General features: G+C 38.4%; 2 protein-coding genes across 3 annotated transcripts; one reads left to right on the top strand and one right to left on the bottom strand.

Moving 5' to 3' along the window:
- Positions 1–340: 340 nt before the first annotated feature.
- Positions 341–5,712, top strand: LOC106140249 (tRNA:m(4)X modification enzyme TRM13 homolog). The gene is given in 8 exon segments (XM_013341818.2): positions 341–559; positions 961–998; positions 1,566–1,756; positions 2,122–2,316; positions 2,694–2,927; positions 3,488–3,597; positions 3,873–4,103; positions 4,106–5,712. Coding segments are annotated over 8 exon segments (1,386 nt in total). The 5' UTR covers positions 341–421; the 3' UTR covers positions 4,355–5,712.
- On the bottom strand, positions 5,415–21,653 carry LOC106140254 (ADP-ribosylation factor GTPase-activating protein 3). 2 transcript variants are annotated; one of them, XM_013341827.2, is made up of 12 exons: positions 21,540–21,653; positions 21,274–21,465; positions 21,072–21,203; positions 20,850–20,969; positions 19,216–19,329; positions 18,542–18,640; positions 17,660–17,802; positions 16,245–16,358; positions 15,460–15,581; positions 15,000–15,172; positions 14,407–14,505; positions 5,415–8,096 (listed from the first exon to the last, which is right to left on the bottom strand). In XM_013341827.2, the coding sequence occupies exons 1-12, from the start codon at positions 21,612–21,614 to the stop codon at positions 7,995–7,997; spliced, it is 1,485 nt and encodes a 494-aa protein (XP_013197281.1). In that variant the 5' UTR covers positions 21,615–21,653; the 3' UTR covers positions 5,415–7,994. The 2 variants fall into 2 exon arrangements, with proteins under 2 accessions (XP_013197281.1, XP_013197282.1); XM_013341828.2 differs by having other exon boundaries at positions 20,919–20,969.
- Positions 21,654–21,655: the final 2 nt, after the last annotated feature.

Here is a 21,655-nt window from a genome sequence, read left to right as displayed (position 1 = left end):
TCGAGATAATAGGATAGATAGGTAGATGTAAATAGGTGGTTAGGTAGTAGGCTAGTAGGTAGCTACAAATTATAAAATTATGAATCTTTTAACATATATTTATACTGCGCAATAATGCACTTAGGTTGACACAGATTACAATAGTTAAGATAGTCACGCCAAAATGAATCCTTCGCTACTTAGGCCATGTGACGCATTGTGAGCACAGCACTCCATGGAACACCTTCACCAGGCTGGAAATACCCCTCAGCGCTGGACCATGGACTGACTGACCCATGCCCAAGACGGAATTTTAGAACTCACTGTCATTGTCATAGTCACGTCTAAGTGACGTGTCGAGTGACACATAAACATAACCTATCTTACTTGTAGTTAGTAAAGTAAACAAAATAATTTAAATATATCATCTTAATTATTTAAAATGAAATCTGAAGACGTGTCCCAGGGTCAATGTCAGTTTTTCGTGATGAGGAAAAAGCGGCTTTGTCGCATGACCGTGCGGCCGGGCCGCCAGTACTGTGGAGAACATGAACCGCAGCCGAAAACCGATGACGGAGAAGTAAAAGAATAATCTCCTTACTTATACATATATAATCATTCTTAAATTCTTTATCCCTCACGGCGTAAACAGAACCAACAATCTCGTTAAGTCTGGAAGGCCACATTCAGCTGCATGACTTTTTAATGGAATTGAGATTCAAGTAGAGACAGATTGCTAGCCAAACACCTAAAAGAAGAACCCCAAATTTACCAGCCCTCGATTGACGTTTATAATCTATGTAGGAATAGGAGCAGCTGGCACACATTATCTTTTTTCATCACTATCAGACCAGCATGGGTCCAAACCCAGATTTATTTTTTAACATTACTGTGATTATCATGCCTGTGTTTTTATTTTTCACATTTTCGTACTTATAGTTTTCTTACTGGTTTAAATCGGGTAATATTGTATAATTTCAGATAGACACACGCATACCATGCCCAAATGATCCTAAGCAGTGAGTAATACTATCTATCACTTAAACAAAAAAAAACACACACACAAAACTACAGCCTTCAGAAGTAATTTGCTTTGATTACCAGTGAAGGGACATTTGTAACAGTAAATGAAATTATCAGTAAACAAATGAAATTAAAACAATTTCAAATTTATCATTTTAAAATCAAAATCCATACCATATTTACTCAGAAAATAGGCCTTCATAAGCACTTTTTCACATCATTTTACATTTCAATAAATTAAATACATACATACATATAGTCACGTCTATATACCTTGCAGGGTAGACAGAGCCAACAGTCTTAAAAAGGCTGATAGCCACATTCAGCATTTTGGCTTGATGATACAATTGAGATTCAAATAGTGATAGTAAGCTAGCCCATCGCCTAAAAGAAGAATACCAAGTTTAAAAGCCCATCCTTTAGTCGCCTTTTACGACATCTGTGGAAACGAGATTGAGAGGTCCTATTCTTTTATAAATTTAAGTTATATATCATGTATTAGTATTTGTCAAAAAGCTAAGCTAAAAAAATAACAACTAAAATAGACCTAATTCTTCCAAAAGCACCTGTTACGCCAGCAAGCTAGAGAAGCACCTCTCCATCTGCAATGCGCGGCCAACGGAGCTGCCGGAGTACATAATCCCCAACGTGAACATACCACTGGCTACGGACACATTTTCCCGAATCCCGCTGAGCGAGGTCCCGCAAGAGAAACTATTGAAGGTCATTGATAAAGTGAACAGTCTGTATGACAGTAAGTACGAAATTGGGCAGTAATCTATATAATCTATATCTTTATTTTATTATGTATATGGGGTTGTGTGAGCTGTTAAACCAAAATTACAATTTTTCTGATGAGAATTTCAAATAACGGTTAAATTAATCCATACTTCTATTAGTAATATGAATGTAAAAGTATGAATAAAAAAATTTAAAAAGGTCTTACAATACTTTTCATACAGGGCAAAGCTATAGTTATAATAAGTATATCTAAAATTAATCATCATCGACCCAGTGTTTAAGCTATGAAACCTTAACAGATATACTTTCACTTAAATTTTACTTTATCATAGTCAGGTCTCAAGTGTCACATCCTATAACCATGTCAACATCTTACAGAACATGTTAAACACGAGATAACAACCCTTGAAGAGATGCCCATCCACTGGACGGTCCTGGAAGAGTTCAATGACCCTACTCGCACGGAGAGCTCCCGGAGACATCTGCGGCAGACCTCCAGTCTTCTGCACGTCATGGAGCAAGCGGGACTGGTGCAAGATCATACTTGTTACGTGGAGCTTGGAGCCGGGAAAGGTATGATTGCCATCCACATGAACCAGAATTGATTCAGAGAGAGAGACTCCCTCAAAGGTTATGATGACCTTGACTATTTATAAGATTTCCACCTAAGTCATAAGATACTTTCAGTTACTTCCATGCAATATTTCTAACAGTAATATTTTTGTTTTCTTTCAGCAAAGAAATAATTATAACTAAGGTTACTACGAAAATCCAAGCAAATTCATGTAAAACTTAGAATTCATAACAAAATTGTAATAAAAGAGAGCTTCTCTGAAGCTGTTTTACAGATAGGCATGTTACTAACATCAATAGTGCTTGTTGGGACATTCTTCTAATTTTTAAAGAACTCTTTTTGTATCCCAATTAAAAGCACTTTACACGTCTTGTAGGAATAGTATCCTACTACCTATGGCGCGCGTGGTGCTCAGCCCCTGAGTCCACCAGCGCAGCCCTCCTCGTGGACCGCGCGGCGCTGCGCCACAAGCGCGACAACAAGTTGCGCGGCGACCGCATCGCGCGACTCCGCGCCGACCTGGCTGATCTCGCGCTGGAGAAGGTTCCAATAGTGAAAGAAAGTCAGAGCGTGGTCGGGCTCGCTAAGCACCTGTGCGGGGTCGCTACAGGTCAGTTTTGGGTCTTATTTTTTCATGGTTGCAGTAATTTCTTTTGAAATGTTTGCATTTTTGTACTTTTAAGTACATAAAGTTCGATGGCAGAGGAGTGACAGACTACATCTTACCACGATTCCTGCCTACTTGTCTTGGTTCATCCACATTTGTAACTCTTCCAGCAAACTCTGCTGTTAGGGTATTTTCACCTGACCTTTTGCTTTACTCGCTTTTTATTTTTCAACCTTACTGAACCACGAGTTCTCTTATCTGCACCTGATGCAGGTGTCATCCACTACTACTATGTCTCTGGCCCATTTCCACTACCAAGGGCTGTCTTAAAAATAACGATTATCAGTTCAATGCTCCAACTATACTCTTATTATGACTTATATTTCAATAATTTAAAGATCCAATCTGATCAAACCTTTTCTAAATTCCCCTCGTACCAGTCTCACGAAGGAGCATGGTAATATCTTCACTTTGAGATCATGATAATAGGAATAGGTAAGCAGACTAATACAAATCACAAAATGATGTTGAAGCGAAGTATCGAAGGTGTATCTGTTGCGCAGACCACGCGCTGCGCTGCGTGACGGCGGCGCGCGGCCGCGGGCTGGTGCTGGCCACGTGCTGCCACCACCGCTGCCGGCCCGCGCTCTACGTCGCCAGGGAGCAGATGCAGGTACACCGGTACATATATACAGGACAGATTACGTTAATAATGGGTTTCAAGGGCCTAAAGTGGCTGTCGAAATAATGCAAATCACTTAAAGATGATCTTTTCCTTTTTTCATGAAAACAGGGCGCTGTTGCTTTGACTTTAAAGTCACAACTTTTTTTTTAGGGTATTACATTTTTATTAAAAGTATGTAACTACCTACTCGAAATAAAACATCCCAAGGCATCTGAATGTTTTTGCCAGAGTATAATAAACTGTATTATTTGATTAAATTTCAGGAGCTGGGTATAACAGATGAAGATTTCAACACCATGCTGGGAATAGTGTCGTGGGCTACCTGTGGGGACGGAAGGCCGCGGGACAAACGAGGAACACAGACTACAGATGGAGATCACGATGATGATGGAATTGATGATTCGAATATCAATGTTGGCGAGAAACCAACGTGTGTTGCTAGTGAAAACCACCGGCTCGGTGAGAATTTAGTGAAAAGTGAAGTGATAGTGAGAAACAGCTAAATCACGATGAGAACCTAGTCAGTGAACAAACCAGTAGTACTGAGAAACAGTATAGACTAGACGCCAATGTAGAAGATAGTGAGAAACGGCAACACAGGGCTTTAACAGGGCGGCGTGCTAAAGCCTTATTAGACTGGGGGCGTGTGGCGGCGCTCCGGAGTAAGGGGTTCGATGCCCGACTCGTGCAATTCGTGTCCGAAGAAGTGTCGCCGGAGAATCTCGCCATAGTCGCTGTGAAATGACATCTTGTTGATTATTTATTGTACAAAATATAATATTAATTTATTATTGCATGCAGCATGATTAAAGTTTAGAATAGAATAGAATAGATTTATTTTCAAAATTGGATACAAGGTATCACTTATTGACGTCACATAACTTAAATCTAATTATAACTACTACCGCTTCCAAAGCGCATGTGTAGAAGAAGCGGCGGAACAAACTACACTGCAGCATTTTCATAGGACGTCAATTTACAAATATAGATCTCTTAAATCTAAATCGTGGACGAATGCACATTGTCTACATTAAAAAACATGTATGAATGTAGAACTGATTATGTCAATACGAATATTTCGTCAAATAAAATAAATATAAAATAAAATATGTACATACTGTACAAATTATGTCCAGATCATGTCAAAAATACACAAGCATTTAAGAGGCCATTATGTCCAGCTCGGGCCACACATGTTTATCATTAATATAATCATCCGTGCTGTAATAGGCTTTCCTACAAAGCTCAATTTTATTTGCTTCAATTTTCCTACAAAGCAAAGCTTTATTCCACAAATAATAATTAGGATCAATTAATAATATATATTGAAGCAAAGCTCAGCAAACGCCTGAGGGAGGCAACAGGAGACCCTCGCGCGGGCAGCTTTCTTGCGCAGCGTATTGCTATTGCAATACAGCGCGGGAATGCTGCCTGCGTGATGGGAACCCTTCCTAGGGGTCCAAATTTAAACAATAATGTATTTAGCTTGTAATTTAGAATAGTTTTTTTTTTTATTATTATTATAAAATAATTAATATTAGTTTAAATTATTTAATTAGGTATATTTATTATTAGTACTTTTCTGATTAATTATAAACAATTATATTGAAGCAGAACAGAAATATTAAAATTAAATTTAAGTGCAATGAAAACTATATATTGTAAAAATAACATATAGTATTTATAATTAAAAGGAAATCAAATTACTTTGAAGATATTTCGACATTTGATATAAAAATTCTTTATAATTTTAGAGCTTTCGCGTTGGGCCTTAATTAGTTAAATAGTGAAATAAAACAAGATGGTGCAAATATAATTTGTATATTCATATCATTAATTACGATCTAACAGTATCAATATTTTTATACAAACTTGTTCCACGGAGTTGTTCCATGGTGGGCATCAATTAACTAATTAATTTTCTAAAGATATAAATAAAACACGAGTACTAATGCTGGCCGTGGGTGAATGGAGCCATCAACTTGTCGTTTTCAAATGCTAATTTCACTTTTGTCAAAATTCGTACATTCACTTTTTTCGAGTGTGTGGTTACCCTCAGAATACAAAAGAAACACTAAATCTTTGCGTAGACGTCGTAAAAGACGCCTTACGAAAAAAATATAAGCTTAAAGAATAACAATCAATCTAGGCTTGTTTGGTCTAGCCTTGGGTTTCCGAGGTCAGATGATAGTTGCTCTGAGTAAGGTAGAGGATGACATACATACATATAATCACGTCTATAACCCTTGTGGGGTAGACAGAGTCAACAGTCTCGAAAAGACTGAAAAGCCAAGTACAGTTCTATGATGATAATTGTTTTTTTTTTATATAAGGTGTATTTACTAAGGTAATGGTTTGACGGTTCCATTCGCATTTTGCCAACGTTTTAAAAAAATAACTATAAATAAAGACCGCGAGAAACGCGGCGCACTTACATTACAACAGTACTATAAAATATATCTACTTATATTTAATTAGATACAGAATTTCGTCCATTTCGCACGAATGCAAAATGAGCCATGTTTTTGCAAAACGCCAAAGCAGCGTGACCTTAACGAACTATGTTACACAAAATAAAATAAATTTCTAAAAAAAATGCTCATGGTTTTATTACAATCAAAATAAATTTTAAGGAATGCGAGAGACCGATTCAATTAAAAATCTCAAATAATATCATACAAATACTTGGACCAGAATTCATGCGTCATCGATTTTTCGACCAATTTTTAGCAAAAACATCATTCCAATTTATCCATCCTTTACTAACCATACGGTAAGACAATCCTACTACTATTATAAAGGCGAAAGTTTGTATGGATGTATGGATGTTTGTTACTCTTTCACGCAAAAACTACTGAACCGATTACCATGAAATTTGGTATGTAGGTAGCTGAAGACCCAGAATAACACATAGGCTACTTTTTATCCCAGAGTTCCCGCGGGATTGATAGGGTTTCCATGCGGACGAAGTCGCGGGCGGCCTCTATGTAGATATAAAATTACTGCTAGATTTCTACCGATAGCGAAGGGAAACCAAGAAAACAGTTTAGGAGAAACCGTGACGTGCAGATATGATACAAACAGTGATCTTTAACACCTACCTACAGTCAAATTTTATTCCTATTTATAGTATATACATAATACATGTGCGGTCATGTTAGTATTCAGTACACATTTCTAGAAAAAATATTTTTAGACAAAACCAAGGTTAAGGAAATCTCGTCTATATCAAATAGAAGTGGAATATCAAATTTGAACTGTTTTATTATATGTATTGATAACGCTTTTTTGTGAGAAAGATTGAAAAAAAATTAATGATATGCAGCAGCATTTAAGAAATAATTATATGGAAGTGTGTAGGTACTAGAAAAGGTATGGTAGTTGACTCATAAGAACATCTTTATTATAAAAAGCTACATTGCACATAAAGATCAAGATGATATTAAATTCGTTATTTTATTATTATCGATTGCGTTGTAAAGTTGATACACCCCGCACTCCCTGATAGTTTATAATCGTTATAATTATATTTACAGAGCTTTAAGGATGTCATACCACACTAAAAATAAACAGATTTGTATTTATTGTATGTTTGTAACGAATAAACTCAAAAAGGACTGAACCGATTTTGATGAAATTTGGTACACAGATAGAATAGACCTTTAAGAATAACATAAGCTTACATGCTTTTTCTGGATTTTTCTGGAAATTCCCACGGGAGTGAAATCCCGCGCAATAGTTAGTTATAAAAAGCAACTACTCTACAATTGTGTAAAAGTGGGGCCTTCCATCAAAAAAAGTATGATCCAGTTACCTTATTATTAAGGAAAGTTGATCAAATTAAAAAGTGAAAATATTAAAAATAATGCTTATAGACATTCATTAGAACCGTGTGTAGAAAGGAGACAAAAGACAAATGGAAGCTCTTACAAGAAATAGTTGAATATGACATTAATCGGGTTGTAGAAAGAAAAAAACTTTCTCTTCACACTTTCATAGCGGGGAAATTATAGTCTGAAACAGTTCTCCGACAGTCGTTTGCTCCGCCATACAATAGTTCGGCACCGACATTATTCAGCCTTTCATCTTCGAAACATTCGTTGACAGAATAGGCTCCTTAATTTTTCATTTAAAGATATCAGATAACGGTTCCAGACACATGATGAAAATCTTACAATAATTCCATGTTATAGTTTTTATTGTTTACAAAATAATTCAGCTGTTCAAAAAAACTGGTGTCCACGTAAACTTTCAACCCTATTGCACTGACAATAAAACTCAACCAGGTCACACTAGATTCAACCGGTTTAAACCGGTTTGAGGCAGATTCAACTAGTTCACGATTTCTTCCTTCTCGGTTTACGTGGTTTCAGAGCAGGTCGCAATCAGTATCCGTAGCGCTCCTGTATAGACGAGACGACGCCGTTGGCCAACGAAGACAGCCGCCCCGCCACGCGGGTCACGCCCAGGCGTACTGACTCCCTGACCTGGTCACAAAAAAGATGTTTAACCCTTTGAACGCCATGGGCGTCTGGCCGAGCCGCCAACGACACTAAGTTGTCAAAATAAAAAAAAAATAAAAAACAATTTCTAGAGAATTGGTTTCAGAAACCTATCATTGAATGAGCTTAATTAGTGAAAAAATTTGGCCGCGGCGTCGTGGGCACGAATTATAATTTTACTAGCGGCGTTCAAAAAAAGACGTTATTAACTAAGAGTGGGAAGTGAGTTACAGTAGTACGTAGTACTGTTGAATTCAAATAAGACCCAATGCTTTAAGTTTACAACTTCCCAATGAGCGGCAAGCAAATGTATATTAGTATAAGTGTTAAAAGATTAGATTTTGTTGATAGTACTACATTCTTAGAATTAACATTAGATTCAAATTTGAAATATGGCATTTCAAATTTGAATCTAATGTTAATTCTATTATGCTCACATATCGAAACTTTCTAAAAAACGAAGTGCGCTAATACGAGTAGAATAGATGTATTTTTAAAATTGGATACAAAGTATCACTTATTCATCACAGACTTAGACATCACATCACTTAAATACGTCTACATAAAAAAGGGTAGAAGTATAAAATGAATGATGTCAATAACGCAACCTATTATCGAATCAAACTATGGATTCTGCCAGTCATCTCGTTGGTTGACACACGTATTTTCGTCAAATCGCGATATTTATTGTTTTCCTTATTTGTTCTCTTCCCATTTCATCCTTTACTCGGTTGTGGATACAGAACACAATAAGGTAAGTAAGTTATTTAGTTGTAATTCGCACCTACTCCATCACTCCGTGATGGAGTTGGGTGACGAAGAAGGCCCCCCAGACTGGGGAGGTACGAGTTCTTCTTTCAGGAAGAAATCCTCTACGCCTCGCCCTTCTAAGCGACCTGCCGAATCTGCAATAGAATCGGAACCAAAAAAAACTTCTCCCCCATCGGACTCAATCCAATCTGTTTTTCATCGTCCGGGTTTTGAACCGGACTCTATCATTAAATATACCGACGAAGACGATGCTCCGTTTATCGTATATGTTACGAGGATGGAACCCGATCCTTCTGCGGGTCTATCTATTAAGCTGCTTAAATTTGCTCAATTTCTGCATCAAAATTCTGTCAGTGGTATCAAATCTGGGGGACTTAAACTCATGGGCAGGAACAAAATTTCAATCGAATTTACAGATAGGGACTCTGCCAATTCTTTTTTAGAAAATCCTTTAATCCCAAATAATAAATATACTGCGTCTGTCCCGAGATTCAATATCTCTCGCATGGGAGTTGTTAGAGATATCCCTACGGACTGGACTCTTGAAGAATTAATTAATAATATTTCTGTTCCGCCCAACTGTGGTCAGGTAGTAATGGCCAGACGTCTTAACTCCAAATCAAAGAAACCTGACTCCTCCGTTTCCTGGTTCCCAACCACTACTGTTGTCCTTACTTTCCGTGGACATGTCCTCCCGGAAAGAGTTTTTTGTTTCCATACCTCTCTCCCTGTATCAGTCTACCTCCTCCCCACAATCCAATGTAGGAACTGCTGTAAATTTGGTCATATCAGCAAACAGTGCCGCTCCAAACCACGCTGCTATAGGTGTGGCCAATTCCAACACTCAGGTGATTCATGCTCCTCAGATGTTCCTTTATTATGTTTATTCTGCGGGAATTCCCATCTTGCTACTGACCCATCCTGCCCCGAACATATTAGGCAGAAACAAATAAAAGTTATCATGGCAAACGATAACATTAGTTACTCTGAGGCAGCAATGAAAATTCCTCAAAAACGTTCTTTTTCTCAAGTTGCTGCTGCAGATACCCCTGCTTCCTCCCAATTCTACTCCTCCCAATCTCCAGTCTCCTCTCCACAACGCCCACCAAACCCTCCCCGCTCTTCAGCCCCCAATCTGTCTTCCTCTTACAAAAAAACGATTACAATTTCCCCTAAAACCAGACCAGAGCTTGGTAAGTCTTATGACATTCAGGCTCTCAGAGAAATTACCGCAACTCCAAAATCTTCCCTTCCCAATGGTTGTGCGTGTTCTTGCCAACACCAGGACCCTTCCACTGCTTTATCTCCAAATGATAACCTATTTGAGATTTTAGCAGACGCCCTTATCCAATTTTTATCACGAGATGTTGATATGTTACCGCCCAATACCATTTCTCGTCTTCAACAAATAATCGTTCCCATCCTTTCCAAACATAATGGACCAAGTTCTTCTTCAGTGGAATACTAGGAGTGTATCCAAAAAGAAACCTGATTTAGTCTTCTTAATCAATAGATACAATCCCATTATAGTTGCCATTGCTGAAACGTGCCTTAAACGCACGTCTCACTTCCATATCCCACACTACTCTTGTTTTCGAGATGATAGAGATGATGGTTGGGCAGGCTGCGCTTTGTTAGTCTCTCAATCCATCACCTTCACTCAAGTTCCTATTCCCCCTCACAGCTCTTCCTTCCATGTTGTTGCTGTGAGAGCCTTAGAAATATCCTTTGTTTCTGTTTACCTCCCTCACCCTCACCACTCTATTGTCCTGGAACTACAGTCTATTCTTTCTTCTATCCCTACTCCCCTTATCATATTAGGTGACTTTAACATACGTAGCACCCTCTGGGGCTGCCCCTTTGACGATTCAATTTTTCCTGTCTTTCTTGATCTTCTTGACAACATAAACCTTTGCACTTTAAATGATGGCTCTATCACCCGCCGGTCTCCTCCGTCCCAAAATGCCAGTATCCCAGACCTTACCCTAACATCCCCCCAACTTGCTCCTCTATTGCTTTGGCGGGTCTTACCTACTTCTTATGGTAGTGATCATTTTCCAGTCCTTACCACACTAATTAAATCCATTTCCAAGGTTTCGCCCCTTCCTCCTCTTCTTAAATACAAAACCGAAAAGGCAGACTGGGACAAGTTCTCAACTTGCCTCAAGGTTCTTACTTCCTCCCTTCCCTCTCCCTCTAGCCAAAACTTTTTACAGGTGTATGAAGAGTTCATATCTGCTGTTATTTCTGCTGCAGATGAATCAATCCCAATTAAAAATGCTTCACACAACAAAATTCCCTCCCCTCCATGGTGGGACTCTGAATGCTCCGAATTTATCAGGAAAAGAAACAAAGCTGAGAAAGATTTTAATAGTGACCCCACCTTGACAAATTATCTACTTGTTCGTAAAACAATGGCACAGACTAAGCGTCTATTGTCCCAAAAAAAACACCTTGGCTGGAAGTCCTTTTGTGAGTCCATTTCCCCCAAATCCTCTCTTTCAAGTGTCTGGAAGAAAATTAAATCTTTTAGAAGAGCCACAGCTTATCAAGACTCCTCTTCTAATGACACTTCACCTTGGCTCAATGATTTTATAAATAGACTTTCCCCTCTAACCGCTCCTGCTTTGGACGAACTTCCATACTCCTCATATAACTGTCCTTCCCCAACCATCCTAGATGATCCCTTCTCCCTCCAAGAATTATTATCCGCTCTGGACGGTCTCAAGGATTCCTCCCCTGGTATTGACGGCATTCCCTTTTCTTTCATTACCAACGCTCCTCTTCCTTCCAAATTATACCTCCTGTCCATTTTAAATCATATTTTCCTGTCTGGGTCTGTCCCAGAATCATGGAAGAACCAAATTATTATTCCCATTCTTAAACCAGGGAGGAACCCTCTAGACCCCCTCAGCTATAGACCCATTGCCCTCTCATCGGTAATACATAAAATTATGGAACACCTCATCAAAAATCGATTAGAATGGTTTATTGAATCAAAGGGCATACTTCCAAATACTCAATTTGGCTTTAGAAGAGGTATGGGAACTCTGGACAGCCTGAGCATCCTGGTCTCCCATATAAGAGTGGCATTCTCTAAAAACGAACATGTGGTAGGCGTTTTTCTTGACATAACTTCAGCATATGATAACGTTCAACTTCCTATTCTCAGGCAAAAATTGCATAAGCTGAGTATTCCAGTGAGGCTGATTAATATCATGTGTAATATGCTCATGGATCGTCACATAATTGTCCGTTTGCAGGGTTCTCTTCTTCCCCCTCGCTCTGTTTGGAAGGGTCTTCCACAGGGCTCTGTACTTAGTCCCATATTGTATAATTTATATACTTCTGACCTAGATCAGTCTGTCAATTGCTTTTGCAATATTCTTCAATATGCTGATGATATAGTTCTTTTCGCTTCTTCGGACTCCTTTGATGACATTAGCCGTCGTTTAAATTCAGCTCTTTTTTACCTCAACACCTGGTTAGAAGACCATGGATTATCTATCTCCCCGCTTAAATCAAACTGTGTCGTCTTTACTCGGAAGAGATCTTTGCCCCTATTAACTATTTCGATTAATAATGAAACTATCCCTCAAAAAGACAGTTGTAAATTTTTAGGAATTACCTTAGACTCCAAACTAACAGGTGTTACTCACTTAAACCATGTTGTCCAAAAAGCTGAAAAGGGAGTTAATGTCATGAGGTCTCTCTCTGGGGTCCGCTGGGGCTCCCACCCCTATAGTCAAAAATTAATTTATAATGCCCTTGTACGTAGCCATTTTGACTACGGTGCCTTCTTATTAGAACCATGCAACAAATTAGCTTTGGCGAAATTAGACAAAATTCAACATAAATGTCTCAGAATTATAACCGGTGCTATGAAATCTTCTCCAACAAATGCCCTTCAGGTTGAATGTTTGGATCCTCCTCTTGTATTAAGGAGACAATTTTTAGCTGATAGATTTCTTTACAAAACAATCCAATTATTTTCTCATCCCTTATTAGAAATACTTAACTCTCTATCAGACTATTGTCATACCTCTTCTTATTGGGTTAACAAAGATCACCCCACCCAGTTGCCCAATTCTCCAAAAATCCTATCTTTGATATTGACTTCCACCCTCTCATCTTCCAACCTAATGTTCTTCTAAACATAGGACTATCCAAGAATCTTCCTGGTGCTGATAGGATATTCAACCGGATCATTTGTGAGAAATGGTCTGATTGGACCCTCATTTTTACGGATGCTTCCAAATTATCTCAGGACTCTAATGTTGGTGCAGCAGTTTGGATACCTAAATTCAATCTTTTACTAAGTTTTAAATATCTTTCACAATCCTCTATATTTACTGGAGAATCCATTGCTCTCTTTGAAGCTGTTCAATTTGTTTTATCTCACAATTTGGACAAATCACTTATCCTCTCAGACTCTTTGAGCTGCCTCCAAGATATTTTGAAACGACCCTTCCATGCAAAGGATAACTTTCCAATTACCCTGAAAATAAGAGAAACCTTATATAAATGTCAGTCTTCCAGTATTAATGTAGTTATTGCTTGGATTCCAAGCCATTCAGGAATCAAGGGTAATGAAACAGTAGATATGTGGGCTAAACAAGCTTCTACTTCAGGTTCTGACTGCCACAAATTTCATTACTCTCGAGACCTTAGACTTCTGGCTAAACCACAATTAATGACTAATTGGAATAGACAATGGCAACATTCTCGTCAGCAAAAAGGTGTCTGGTATGGAAATATCCAACCAAACTTACCCAAAGTCCCTTGGTTCTTCCGGCATCGAAACTTGGAGAAGTGGGTAACGTCGGTTATTATCCGAATGCGACTTGGCCATGTATGTATCCCTGTCTTCCTCCATAAACTCCGAATTAGAGATACTTCTATCTGTGAATGTGGCCTGGATGAAGGTAGTCTTAATCACATAATTTTCAACTGCCCCAAACTTGTGGTCCATCTTCGTAACATAATTCCGTCTAACATTCCCCATCTAAATTTAGACACTAATTCATTTCTTTCTCTTGTCCACACTCGGTTCTGTTATATAATTGCAAAGTTCATAACTAAAAATAACCTAAAACTATAGTTCCCATTACAAATTTATTTATTTTTTTTTAACTTCCGAAATCTCCCTATTAAGTATATCCCTTGCTTTGCACAACTTTTATACCTTACACACTCACTACACATTATAATCATTAACTTGTCTTCTCTTTTACTAACAATACCTACTTGTTGTGTTTGTCTTTTTGTGTTTGTACATTTGTTAACCTTCTCCTTTCAGATTGTATACCGTCCATTTTTGTAACTTCGTGTCTCTTCAAACCATGACATTGGCAGAATCACCGAAAGTCCGGTGGAAGCCATAATATAGAAAAGAAAGAAAGAAAGAATCAAACTATCTCCTGCTGTCTCGGTCTTAATAGCAATAGATGACTCGAGTTCATACAATAATTATATTTCTGCGCAGGCGCATCGGTGAAACATGTAAAACTGGTAAAACTCGTACCTCGTCAAGGTCTGGCGCAGAGACGGTGAAGCCGGGCTGCGGCCGGGACCTCGAGTTGTTGTCTCCGAAATAATCCGCTGATGAAATGCTCGTGCTACCCTGTGGACAAAAAGAAGGGGTTAAATGGAAATGTTGGAAGGGTGAGGGCAAAACGAGGGTTGCTAAGAAAACTTCTTTTACACAGCTCTTAAAGTCTGAGCTAAGCGAGTGAGATTTATTAATCAACATACATAGATAAAATCATGCCTCTTTCCCGGAGGGGTAGGCAGAGACTACCTCTTTCCACTTGCCACGATCTCTGCATACTTCCTTCGCTTCATCCACATTCATAACTTTCTTCATGCAAGCTCGGCGGTTTCGGTTTATTAATTAACTTCCGGCGAAAATATATTTTTTTATATGCAATGTTTGTAACGGATAAATTTCGAACCATTGAACTTATTTAGATAAAATTTAAAATGTATGTAAAATCTGTCGATAATTATAAAAATCGTGGGGCAATAAAATGGGTTAAGTCGTTAATTGTGTTCGCGAGTCGTAACGATCAGTTCCGTCCAGCAAACAAAGACTCTAAGTAGGTATATAAGAGCGACCTGGAACCGCGACAGGTTGGCGTCGTGCTGGTCGCGGCGGTCGCCGTCGCCGAAGAACTGCGCCGAGCTGATGGCGCGCGCCGCGCCGAACTTGCTCACCGCCGACTGCGGGTCGCCCGCGGGCGCGGCGCGGGCGGCGGGCCGCGCGCTCGGCGGCGGGGCGCTGCTGGGGCCTGCGGGACACATACATACATATAGATGACGTCTGTATCCCTTGCGGGGTACACAAGTAACTAAAAGGTTAATGGTTAAAATTCTGCGAATGTTTCACGGTCATGTTGGAGACAATTGACAATTTGCGTGGTACCCAACATTGGAAAAATATATGACAGACTTAATATGCTAATACATACTGAAAGAAATTTTTTTTGCAGACAACCACCATACAAATATAGATGAAAAGAAAAATACTGTGTATATGGTGTGCATTTAATAGATTCAGTTACTATACAACACTCACTGAACATGTGGTGCGTGGTGTACGCGGGCTCGGGCTCGATGTGCTCCCACGAGGAGTCCAGCTTTGCCCGGTTCCCGTCGTCCAGCAGCGAGTCCAGGCCGCGGCTGCTGTACGGCTCGTTCCTGAGGAAACAATCAAATAAACCGTTGATCAAATGCTTTATGTTTCAATGGTGATAACTGAAAATCAGCGTTTTGCACTTCAGTTAGTGCAAAAATTCCGCTGAGTTATGACCTTTTCTACTTGCTGCAGCACGCAAATGCATCTCAACTGTATTTTTTATAATGTTGTGTTTAACTCTGTATTTTGTGTCTGTAGCAACTGAATAAACGTTTTTATCTATCTATGTTTTTTTTTTTAAATCAGTTTCCCAAATATATCATTGTAAAAGTAGTAATATGATTACCGGCACCAATAAAAAAAAAGAATAGGAGTTCTCCATCTACCATGGATGTCGTAAGAGGCGACTAAGTTATAGGCTTATATACTTGGGATTCATCTTTTAGGCGATGGACTAGCAACCTGTCACAATTTCAATTCCATCATAAAGATGAACGTAGCGTTTCGGTCTTTTCAAAACTGCCGGCTATGTCTACCCCGCAAGGGATATAGATGTGACTATATGTATGAACATCAAGTTATAATGGAAGCGGCAGTAAACTTAGTTTTAAGTAATTTATATGACGTCAACCAATGTTGTGAAACCATACGTTTTGACAATTATTAAGCGGCGATATGAAGTATCCTATAATAATGAATAAAAATTTGGAATTGAATTCAATCACCTGATCATAGTGAACACGGAGTTGAAGTCGTCCAAGTCGGTCATTTGCGAGCGCGGCTGCGTGCCCTCCTGCTCGATGACGGTCATGTCCGAGGCCGCGCTGTGGGAAACTCCGCTGAAAATAGAATAGATTTATTTTCAAAATTGGATACAAGGTATCACTTATTGACGTCAAATCACTTAAATCGAATTATACCTACTACCGCTTCCAAAGCGCATTAATAGAATAGAATAGATTTATTTTCAAAATTGGTTACAAAGTATCACTTATTGACGTCAAAAAAATTCAAAAAATTCTAAATTCAAAATTTTTTTTATTCATTATTATAGGATACTATTATATCGCTGAATAATTGTCGTATGGTTTAACAACTTGGTTGACGTCAAATAAATTACTTAAAAACTAAGTTTACTGCCGCTTCCAAGGCGTCAGTGCAGAAGAAGCGGTAACAAACTGCACTGCAGCATTTTCTTCGACAACGTCAACTTCACAATATCAAAGTCACATCACTTGAATCTAATTATACCTACTACCGCTTCCAAAGCGCATGTGTAGAAGAAGCGGCGCAACATACTACACTGCAGCAATTTCTTTGGACGTCAATTTACAAATATAGATCTATTAAATATAAATCATGGACGAGTGCACATTGTCTACATTAAAAACACATGAATGAATGTAGAACTAGTCAATTTGTTCAGGGTGTATCTCGTAAACCGTGATAGCTAGGAAGATGAAATATTTACATATTATGTATGTATATCCGTTGCTGCTATAACAAGAAATACTAAAAATTTAAATAACAACCCGTTAAAAAAGTGTTTTTCGTATTTTTGGTTAATATTAATAACGATAATAGGACAAAACACCTTGAAATTTTTCACGGAATATTTACAAGTAATACATAATAACATAACTCCTATACAACAAACATATATTTTAAGCAAATGTTTGGTCGTAAACAGGTAGAAACGTTAATATAAATAAATTAAAAAATTAATATCAAAGTAACAAACACGCTGTTGGTTCGGAACCCTTAGTGAGCGAGTCCGATTCACACTTGGCCGGTTTTTATAAATTGCTTGCTCTGTCTACCCCTCAAGGTATACAGCCTTGATTATATGCATGAATGAATTGAGTGCTGTGTGGTTCCCGGCACCAATATAAAAAAAACAACAGGACCACTCCATCTCGTTCCCATTGATGTCATAAAAGGCGACTAAGGGATAGGCTTATAAACTTGGGATTCTTCTTTTAGGCGATGAGCTAGCAACCTGTCACTATTTGAATCTCAATTCTATCATCGAGCCAAAAACTGAATGTGACCATAGTGTCAGTCTTTTCAAGGGATATAGACGTGACTATATATATGAATTGCGAGAGAGACATGTAATACAGCCGGTATAGGTACTGACGTGGTGTGCCGGTTGGCGCGCGTGGCGGCGGCGATGCCGAGCCGCTCGTCGGCGGGCGCGGGCCCCGGCCGGTACGCCAGCCGCAGCGACGACACCTCCCGCTCCACCTGCTGCAGCGTCGCCGGGCTCTCCGGGGCTTTGGCCTGCCCCCCGCCCCAGGGAAACACATTCATTTTCATTAAACAAATATTAAATACAATTTAATAGTGATCAAATTAAGGACGTCCTGGTAAAGGGTCAGGTCAAAAGTACCCGAAACCGCCGAGCTTGCATGAAGAGAGTTATGAATGTGGATGAAGCGAAGGAAATATGCAGAGATCGTGGCAAGTGGAAAGAGGTAGTCTCTGCCTACCCCTCCGGGAAAGAGGCGTGATTTTATGTATGTATGTAAATACAATTTATATATATTCGATAATATTATGCATGTCAAGAATTACTTAAACAGGCGAATGTACTAGTAAATCGCTGCGGAACAATTATAAGTTGTTGGTCCCAGCGCATCGGCTGGCTAAGGTAGGGAAATTATTTCTGGTAAATTAATCTATTCTACTAAATAAAAGTGTAGAAAATATTATTAGTATGGCTGATACAATTAAAATAAAAAATTAAACAATCCATGACACCATTACAAAAGATCGCAAAGGAATCATGGAATACGAGTACATCACATGAAATAATCTCTGTTATACAATCGACCAATCACACACTGAGTACTAGGTGAATACTGACCAACACGTTCGTCATACCTACATAATATATAAACCTTTCTCTTGAATCATTCTTATCTATTTAAAAAGAAACCCGCAACAAACTACGCCGATTAATTTTACATAGAAACAGATAGCGTGAAGAGTCTTTATATGAATATAGTGACATAAATACCTCCATCTTGAGTTTCTCCGCCATGATGGCTTCCCGCTCGATGTCCTCAAAGTTGGCGGCCACTTTCGTCGCGCCCAGCCCGCCCTTGCGACCTCCCAACTGTTAATTGCAAGTCGGTTAAATTTATAACACCAAAACAACATTGTAAAATTTTGTATATGCAAAAAAGAAAAAAAATAACACAGCCAAACCACTACAGGATTTGGTTCAAATTTATCGTTCAGAATTTCAGATAGATAATTATAATTTTGGAGGCATCTGTGGCCATAATAATCAAATAACAGAAACAATTTTTCTTTTTATATTTGGGCCCACTGTCATCGGTACAGTGAAGATTCGATAATTTTGGGTGTTCCTTAATGGACCAATAAGGTATTAATTTCCTAAAATTCCTACAGAATTATAAAGATATAATCTATACTCATATTATAAAGCTGGAGAGTTTGTTTGTTTGAACGCGCTAATCTCAGGAACTATTGGTTCGAATTGAAAAATTATTTTTGTGTTGAACAGACCATTTATCAAGGAAGGCTTTAGGCTATATAACATCACGCTGCAACTGTAAGAAGCGAACGGTGGAAAATATTCATCCTTGAGGGCTTCAATGATGCCCAAAATAACTATTGCACGTGGACGAAGTCGCCGGCACAGCTTGTAAGTAATAATATAGTTACCCCTGATCGCTTGCCGATGGGCTTCCGTCCGATGTTGGCGGGCTTGGGCGCGTCGCCCGCGTCGCCGCCGGAGCCCCACAGCCGCGCCTCCGAGCTCAGCGGCGCGCTCGCAGCCTTCACACACACCATTACATTGAGATTCACTTTTTGGTGTTCAACAAATATTATGATAGCACATTCATCAAAAGATAAACATATCTATAACCTTACGATTTCGAAACTGTCTATTAAATGCCTAACTAGAGAGAATGTAAGAAAAATATTTTGAGAATAATTTATATTTGATATAGAATATAGAAAATGGATTTCTAGGCAAATATTACCAGTTGTTCATTTCATTCATTGACCGTAGTCAACTACATTGATGAGCCGATTCCTGCCAAATATGTACTTCACAAATAATTTCTATTACAATATCAATGTTTGAATGGATGAAAAAACTATATGAATGGCATGATCAAAACATGTGTAGTTTGTTAAAGTGTGAAGTCAGTTAATTATGAAAATATGGTAATTATCAGTGTATCACTCAACCCAAATAAATAATACTTGAAAACTCAATTCAATAAAAACGAAAAAAGTATATCCTTTTTTATAGGATTACATATATTATGACAAGTAGTTATTTCACATGTAACAAAAAAAGAAACAAATGTAAGTAGCAAATAAAACCTTATTCCCTACACCACATAAAATGTTTTTAATCCAATAGGAAAATTTATAAAGAGCAGATCACTCTCTTTAAATACCATGGTTCACCTTAGTGGAGGTATTATAATTACAATTGGTGAGGTTGTTACTACACGTCCTAGGGTTTTTGAAGGAAATAGAGAAGGAATTACAGTAACTTTAACAACTTATTAAACTGCTTTTTGGTCAATATCATAAAATGTAAAAATGTAGAGAATAAGCTTCTTAGTAGTAAGCAAAACTATAGTAATTTCAGTCGCGCACACTGAAGCTGTATTATGTGAGATATTTTTACCATAATTTTTATTTTTATTTTTTTTTATACATATCTTTTTTTTTTTTCTGTCCCCCAATGTCAGGGAGGAAAATAAAAAAAATTAAATGTATATTTTCTTGTTGTTCAGTTTAGTATTTATTTAATTTTAAGCAGGTGGCGGATGCACATATCACATCCTTGTGTAACATGGACGGTGTGAAGTTCAGATCCTGACAGCTTTTGGAGTAATTGTAAGAATTGCTGTTGCTGTGCCTCCGTGCTAACTTAACGTACTTACAAACCAAAATCAATTTCAAAACTTTCCTGCAAACATTTTTATAATTTTGAATTATTTTAGAATATAAAACACACAAAATAAAACTTATATTTTGATATGAAATATGAAGTGGATTTAAAGTAAAACTGATAGTAAATTTGAACAACATGTTTCCTATGATTGATATTCTTTCATAAAATGTGAATGTCTGATTCAAGTGCTGAATGATTTAAAGTGAAGTGTTTGGTACTTAAACTTTTGCTGTCACTTATACATGAAAAAGAATGCAACTTTTTGTTGATTTCTGCTCTAAAAGATCCTTGTTGAAATAATGATAATATAAAAATTTAATAATAAGTTTTATTTTGATGTTTTCTAACACAGCAATGTAGCAGTGTGAGTGTGTGTTACCTGTGTGGTGACTGCAAGCTCATTAGTGTTAGTGTTGGATGAGTCTCCATGCTCGGCAAACCAGTCTACCTCTGGTTCCTTTGTCTCTTTAGGCTCGGCCGGCATCGGGTCCAAGTGCAGCTGAAAAATTAACCCAACTCAAAATTCTGCTATATTTTTTACAAAGAAACCTTTAATGCTCATCAACTCTTGATGATTGATTATGTTTTTGTGTTACATTACCTTAGTGCCATATGTCTTCATAGCCTGTTCAGACATGGCACTCAATTTGTCGCGGTACAACTGCGCCACGCGCGAGCTGTACTTCTGACGAGCATCATCCGTCACCAAGCCGTGGGTGCGGAAGAATTGCGTCTGCAACAAAGTTACAACTTCAATAAAACGCGCGACACGAGCTAACATTAAGCGGAATCACGACACATACAGCGTTCACATTCCCGCCCAGTTGCATGTTCCTTAGCTGTTTCCATGTCCAGTTGGTGTCGAGTTGCGTGGAGCGTACGAAGGTGAGATGCACACCTAGACTCCTGTGCACCGCAGAACAGTCCAGGCAGATGAATACACCGTACGTCACCGATGACCACGTAGGGTTCTTTGCGTTACAGTCAAAACATACCTGCAGGAATAAAAATCTTTAAAATAATAACTGGTGACATCTAGAAGAAACTTAGCTGCAATAGAAAAACGCACTTTGTTGGCTGGAATTGATCGTAATCTTTGAAAAACCGCTTCAATATCGCTTTTATTAGGTCCCGAATCAGCCATTTTCGACGTGTTGTCACTGAAATGTCATTTGAACTGTCAAT

The sequence above is a fragment of the Amyelois transitella genome, chromosome 21 (genome assembly GCF_032362555.1).
Source record: "Amyelois transitella isolate CPQ chromosome 21, ilAmyTran1.1, whole genome shotgun sequence".
NCBI lineage: Eukaryota > Metazoa > Arthropoda > Insecta > Lepidoptera > Pyralidae > Amyelois > Amyelois transitella.
This window is presented reverse-complemented; position numbering and strand designations above follow the sequence as displayed.

Bases quoted from the DNA above. Each gene is read 5' to 3' on its own strand.
- LOC106140254 (XM_013341827.2), bottom strand. From the start codon at position 21,614: ATGGCTGATTCGGGACCTAATAAAAGCGATATTGAAGCGGTTTTTCAA. The intron at 18,641-19,215 runs GTAACTATATTA...TGCAATTAACAG, and splicing joins CCATCGGCAAGCGATCAGGG to TTGGGAGGTCGCAAGGGCGG. The intron at 15,173-15,459 runs GTGAGTGTTGTA...TGTGTCCCGCAG, and splicing joins CACCACGCACCACATGTTCA to GCCCCAGCAGCGCCCCGCCG.